The following is a 7492-nucleotide window of genomic DNA, read 5'->3' on the forward strand; positions in this document are numbered from 1 at the left end:
AGTGTTGCTCAATGGTTGAGCATTGACCTATAAACCAGGAGATCACAGTTATATACCTGGTCAGGGCACATGCCTGGGTTGTGGGCTTGATCCCCAGTAGGGGGCGTGCAGGAAGCAGGCAGCTGATCAGTGATTCTCATCATTGATGTTTTTATCTCTCTTCCCCTCTCCCTTCCTCTCTGAAATCAGTAAAACTATGTTTTGTTTTGGGTTAATATATATGATTCAACTTATATGACAGTCTAGAAATTACAAAAATTATAGGACAGGAGAATATATTAGTGGTTGTCAAGCATTGGAGGGGCAAGGAGGAAGAGTTGGTGTGACTATAAAGAGGTAGAATGATAATTTTGTAATGATGGTATAGCTCTGTATCTGTATTGCAGTGGTCATTATACATTCTACACTTGTGATAACAGGGGCATGGAACTATGTGAACACACTATACTCATGTTAATTTCATAGTTTGGATATTGTACTATAATTATTTAAGATGTAACCATTGGGGGAAACTAGGAGAAAGGCACATGGCACATCTTTATACTTATATCTTTGCAGTATCCTGTGTACCTATCATTACCTCAAAATAAACAATAAAAAGAAAAAAAGATAACCAGTAAGATTAAATACACACACACACACACACACACACAAAATAGAGCTATCCTCTTTGTTAATAGCCCATAAAAAAAATTGAAGACAATATAGTGGCATTTTATATTTTCTAAATCAATCACTTTTAAATTTATAAGTTGAATATTGACAAATTTGGTAAATATGGAATCATTCATATAATGTTGACTACATACAAAAGACCAAAATTATAAATTTTAAGAAGCGAAAATAAAATTGAATATGAAATAATGACAAATTTGTATTACCAGATTAACATAGATAAAGCAGTTGAGAAGAAATAAAAAAAGTTTTTACATGAAAGTATATTTCCTATTAGAAACCTCTTCATAAAAAACAAAAAATTCTTTAATATGGCAACATGCTTTTTAAGTATACTTGCATAAATTTTAGTTCTGAAGAATATGAGGATGAACAAAATATGTTAACAATATAAAATATGCATTTATTTGCATTAAGAAAGAATAAATGTTTTTAATTTAAACATGATACTAATTTATAAGTTGAGGGTGCTTACAATAAATTCAATACACAATTGGTGTATAATTAGTTTAATAGTGTTTGAATTTTCTTAGCTGATTTTCTTTATGTTAGTTAGCTAGTTCTAGGCAAGCTCAGTTTAAAAGTAATGTAGACTCTCAATTCTCTCAAGTAGTATATATTTTTTACTTTGAATTATCCAGAAAAATAACATGCAGTTTAGAACTACAAAAAGAAGTCACTTACCCCATTCCCTTTGCATTTTGTAGTGGCATTACAGTTAGATTTCTTTAAATCAATTTCTCTGCAGGTTTTATTTTCACAATACTGAAAAAATAAAAATCCAAACATAGTATTTTGTAATTATTTGAAAATTTGATATGGAAAAAAATTGTTATCTATGCATAATACATGCTCAAGTTGAGATTTTTTATTCCCATATCTGATTCTAGTACAATGATACTGGCATACCAATACAAAATTCTAAACAATATTAAATTTAAGGAAAAAATATGAGGGTGTTTGCTTTAACATGGCTGATGTGATGATGTCATATAATTTTGGTTTTGGCTTTTACAATTATTAATGTTGTGCTATAAATAATAGGTTAGGTTAATGTTAATGATTTGCCCCTCAAAAATTGGAAGAAAATTTATTAACTTTGTTTGGCTTTCAAACATGAATTAATATTTTGGATTATAAATTATCATGAGTCTTTGTTGTAATAGTGATCAGACTTATCTGGCAAGATAAATATTTTAAGTTAATTTGTATCCATTATAAAATCCCTGTTATGTCTAAGTGGTTAATCCAGGTAATTAGTATGTGGACATGTGACTCTGCCTCATTTATCTTTTTTTATTAATTATCCTACTAGTTTATTTTCTTTTGATTTCCCTAAAAGTGCACAGGGAATGAACACCCGGAAGTGGGATCATTAGGGCCATGTTAGAAGCTGCCTACAGAAATAAGTCAGTCAGAAAAAGTTAAGAACCATATGATTTCACTCTTATGTGGTATAAAAAATTAAAAGCAACAAATGAACACACAAGAAAAGCAAACAAAAACTCACAGACATCAGTATGGAGGTTACCAGGGGGTGGGGTAGTAGCAAAAGGTAAAGGGGGCCAATATATGGTGACGGAAGATCATCTGCATCATAAAAATGTACCATTGAAACCTATATAATCTTATAAACCAGTGTCAACCCAATGAAACATAAAAAAGGAGCTGCTTACTACAGCAAACAAGTTTTCCAAGGGGATAGGATTGCTGAGCCCTGATATAAGAATTAGCTAATTGATTCACCATGTCAAGGTTTCATTTTATTTTTAATTCAGCAAGTGTTGAATTCCATTTACATGCAACATACTGATTTACAATTTCTTTAAATCTCAGAGGCCTTATGTTTTCTGAAATGTGTGCCCTCATACTTTCAGGCTAACTAAGCCTCTGAACCACTTTTGTTCTCCCTTTATTTTATGCTCTTATGTACGTACAGATGCATGTGTAAATGCACCTATGTATGTACAGATGCATGTGTAAATGCTCATATGTATGTACAGATGCATGTGTAAATGCTCATATGTATGTACAGATGCATGTGTAAATGCACCTATGTATGTACAGATGCATGTGTAAATGCTCATATGTATGTACAGATGCATGTGTAAATGCTCATATGTATGTACAGATGCATGTGTAAATGCTCATATGTATGTACAGATGCATGCATACATAAGCTTGTACATTATCACTATAACAATGCTTTCCCAGAACAGGCTTCCTGTTTGCTTCTTCCAATCCTCTCATATTTACATTTTGGTCAAATACATAAGAAGATGATTTAAGAAATATGAAAGCTCAATTATGTTTCTTTGTGAAGCAGGGAAAATTGGAAACTCAGGATTATAATTTTATGCTTTAAAGCTGTTAGAATTCAAAGATCTAAAACAAAATCACCTGTCAGTGCAATCTTATGCTTAAAACACATACATATTTCCTCAGATAAGGACTGATGACAGGTTAACTGAACAAGAGTTATTGGATAACTGAGATTTAGCTTGGTTACCTTTTCAATATCATATGGGAAATAAGTGACAGTACCAGGTTGCAATTCATTCAGTATAATTGTGATAGTCATCATTGAATATAGTATCAGATAATTACATACTTTATTAAAGCTAAAATACACAAAAATGTTTTGTTACCATTTGTGTGCCACACACAGTACCATCAGCTACATAGCCATAATCTCTTCCATCTGATCTCACTGATAATCCAGTAGGGATGGATAAGCATACATGCCCTTGAGTATATGAATAAATTGCAGATTGAATATTATTTTTATAAGTATTTTTCTGTGGCCAAACACAAGCTAATTTTCCACAGAGAACATCCCTAGAAATGAAAAGCAGAAAATTTCTCATGGTGTCTTCTTTTAATGATACCAAATCCCAAATAAGTGTGATATTACATGGGTAGTAGCATAAATGTTATTTAATTGATGGTATAAAGCCAGAAAAAATAAGTCAAAATAACATCTTTGTTGCAGAACTGAATGCAATTTAATTAATTAGCATTGCAGCAGAATTGAAAAGTACACACAGCTCAAATGTATAGACGTGATGTCATTTCCTATTTCAGAAATAAAATTTGTTGTCTAGCCTCCAGTTGTATTAGAGCAATCATCATATTTTATTACATTTTTTGGGGAAATTCATCACCTGTCCTCACTTTGCTGTAGCTTGGCCAGTCTGGTCATTTGTTACTCAAGATTTTCTACGAGTGGCTGATTGCCTTTATTTACTCTTTGTATACCATTAGAGCCTCCTCTGATTATGATCTTTACTCAGGGCAGCTCTGTTTTATACAGACTTTTTATTTTTATCTCAAGATTATTCCAACATGTTGATACTTTCAATAGTTCTGTACTCCTCTCTTGAGAATTAAGAAATGTTTAAATCTCCTTTATACCATCGTACACCAAAGGCTGTCCCATAAACAGTTTATTTTGCCATTTGTAATCTATCATTGGATAGAACATTGGCTTCTCTAAGAGGCTTATAAAATTTCTAGTCTGTGGCCTGGAAATAATCTATGTTATTTCTTGCTCTTGGAATCACTCAGCTCTATCAACTCTCATCCTCAATGAAACAACAATTTCTTAGGTATTGATATGGTCTGTTGAACATTTCATGATTATTTTTCCAAAAGTCTCCTCTTAGGAAATGTATCCACTTAGGGAATTAATTCATTTGTCTTAAAAGATCATTTTGGATTCTTTAATATTGCAGGAATTAGCTTAACGACATTATTAAGTGAAGATTGAAATGAGATTGGGAGCCAAAACCTAAATCTTTTCCCAAGCTTCTCTCCCTACCACATATTTTTTCTAGTTTCTCAGATCTAGATATTTATGTATTTTAATTGTGGCTCCATTCTGTTTCCAGGAATTACATCTTAAACCATCTTTGAATGGCAGGTCTCTTTCCAGGGTGGCTATGGGGTACACAAACTCTTTCTCCAAAGTCCACTCACTCAAATTTTGCATTTGTGGTTGAATTCTTAGTACTGCTTTTTCTTCTGAAAAGGGATCACAATCCACTTAGAGCAGATAAATTATGCTATTGAATTCCAGTCTCTTCTAGTGATTTTATTTCAGGAAAAGTCATGTCCAGATAAGCCATTCTTGCTAAATTTTATGGTACCTTCCACCTTTCTTTTTCCTTCTTTCATAGGTAATCTTAGGCCCCGGGCAGTAGACATGCCCCTGGTCACGAGAGAAATATGTCTGGTTTACCACCTGCCGGAGACCAATTCCAGCATAACAGCAGGGCTGCATCTGGGAATGGCTGAAGGCATTTCCCCAAACCTAAATAGGATGTATTAAACTTATTGCTGGAAGGCCAGACATCTAAAAGGCATCTTAATCTACATGTTATTGCCTCCTATTGGCCAAACACCTGAACAGCCGTAGGCTAATTCCCCCATTCTGACAATGTTTCTGTATACCCTTTGAAGTGTATATCTCTGCCTCGCCTCAGGACAAGTTGTGTTAATAAAAAGCATGGGGTCCTGGGGACGGGAAGACTTAGGAGATCTTAGACTTAAGACCTTAGAACTTAGCTCCTTTAGCTAAGCTCCTCTGACCCCCAAATGCCTTTCAAAATTATATCTTGTCTCCAGACTCTTTATTAGTCTCTGGACTCTTATTTAACATCTACGCACAGCCTTCTCCAGATTCCTGAACCCTTCTTGATGCTGGGACAAGAACCCCGGCAACCACCATCTCCCGACTTTGTTGGCATCCACTGTAGTGTAGCAGATCTGCCTGATGACTGGTGTTCTGTATTGTTATCTAATACAGGTATGGCTGATTATTCCTTGTCTTTCAGAGATTATACAGGGCCTCCTCATGAGATTTCCCCTCATCAGCACTCACTTTATGATTCCAGACCTTCTCTTTCAATCCATTCTTCTTCTTGTGCTCGAGGTATTTGGAAAATTCTGCATTCTCTACATGCCATACTTAATATATAGTAAATTTATGTGGTGACAGATGAATGCTATCTTAGTCCCATCCAGCTAGCCACCTTCTCCAGACATTTATAATCTTCAAAAATCTCCACAAAGGAACCACATTGTTTTTAATCACGTTGAGTGTGGTTCCTACCTAAGAATTCAACAATTTTTCCTGACTGTGTCTTGGAGGTTAAAAGAAAGTCCTGCTTCTCCTTGGATCACTTGACCTTATCTGAGTGTTTTTATATTCTGTTCTCCTCTCTTAGTTTTTGAATTGGGCTCTGTTTCTATTTTTCAGCCACGTTTTAGTATAACTGACCTCTAAAAAGCTGTACACACTTACTGTATACAACTTGATGAGTTTGGGGTCAAGTACACGCTGTGAAGCCGTCAGTACCATCAGGAACATAAACGTATCAATCACTTTCCAAAGTCTCCTCCACCCTTTGTATTATAACAATTATTATTTTTGTTGTAAGAACATTCAACATAAGATCTACCTGCATAGCAAATTTTAAGTAGAGAATACCATAGTTTTAGCCAGAGAAACTATGTTTATAGTAGACCTCTATAACATATTTGCTACTATTTTTTCCAGCTTTATTGAGGTATTAGAGGCCCGATGCATGAAATTCATGCAAGGGTCCCAGCCCCCACAGCCCCGGCTTCGTCCAGAAGGTCGTCCGGAGGGTTGTTTGGCTGTCCAGTCTAATTAGCATATTATGCTCTTATTATTATAGATAGTTGACAAAATTATAAGATAGTTATTAAAGTGTAAAAAGTGATGATTTGATATGGGTATACATTGTGAAAGAAGAGCACAGATCTAGTTAATTAACACATTCATCACTTTACATTTTATCCTGTTTGTGTGTGTGTGTGAGTGTGAGAGAGAGAACATTTTTCTATTCTCTTAGCAAATTTCTCATATATAACATACAGTGTTGTCAATTATAGTCACAATGTTGTACATTAGATCATCAGACCTTATTCATTGGATAGCTGAAAATTTGCATCATTTTACCAACCTCTTTCTATTTCCCTTTGGCAACCACTTTTCTATTCTCTGTTTCTATGCATTTGACTTATTCTTTTTAAGATACCACATGTAAGTGATACTAACCAGTATTTGTCTTTCTCTGTTTGGCTATTTCACTAAGAATACTGCTCCCAGTTCATCTATGTTGCCACAAATCACATGATTTTCTTCTTTTTACAAGCTGAGTAATATTCTGTTAGAAAGATACCAATATTTTTTTATCCATTCATCCATTAATGGACACTTAGATTGTTTTCATACTGTGGCTACTGTGAATAAAGCTGCAATAAAATATCTTCAAAATACTTATTTCATTTCCTTTTGGTATATAGCTAGAAGTGGAATTGCTGAATCAATTGCTGTTAGTTTTATTTCAATTTCCTCAGCAAACTTTTATTTGTTTTTATAGAGGCTATACCAGTTTACATTTCCACAAGCAGTATACAAGGATTCTCTTTTCTCCACATTCTTGCTAGTATTTGTTATCTAATGTCTTTTTTATAATATCCATTCTAACAAATGTGAACTGATATGTCATTTGCGGTTGATCTGCATTTTCCAGATGATTTGTTGAGCACCTTTTTTCTCTTCAAAGTGTCTACTTAAAAATATGATTGTCTTATGTGTGTGGTCTTGCTGATCTTACGATCCTCTTTTTGTTTTGAACCCTTAAAATTTTAATTTTAATGTGTCTTTATGTGGGTGACTTTGAATTCCTCTTATTTGGTTTCTCTAGTATTCCTGGGAATTATTATCCCCAGGTTAGGAATGTTAATGCTTTTAGTAATGATTTCTTTGATAAGCTTTCTGTCCTGT

General features: G+C 34.0%; 1 protein-coding gene across 1 annotated transcript in view; it reads right to left on the minus strand.

Moving 5' to 3' along the window:
* Positions 1-7492, minus strand: part of ADAM18 (ADAM metallopeptidase domain 18) — a 77991-nt gene that overhangs the window by 26449 nt on the left and 44050 nt on the right. The window contains exons 16-17 of the mRNA XM_014453660.1: positions 3324-3513; positions 1360-1440 (exon numbers count right to left, since the gene is read on the minus strand). Coding sequence (XP_014309146.1) covers positions 1360-1440; positions 3324-3513 — 271 coding nt within the window. The remainder of the gene's footprint in view (positions 1-1359; positions 1441-3323; positions 3514-7492) is intronic.

The sequence above is a fragment of the Myotis lucifugus genome, unplaced genomic scaffold (genome assembly GCF_000147115.1).
Source record: "Myotis lucifugus unplaced genomic scaffold, Myoluc2.0 scaffold_26, whole genome shotgun sequence".
NCBI classification, from domain to species: Eukaryota; Metazoa; Chordata; class Mammalia; order Chiroptera; family Vespertilionidae; genus Myotis; species Myotis lucifugus.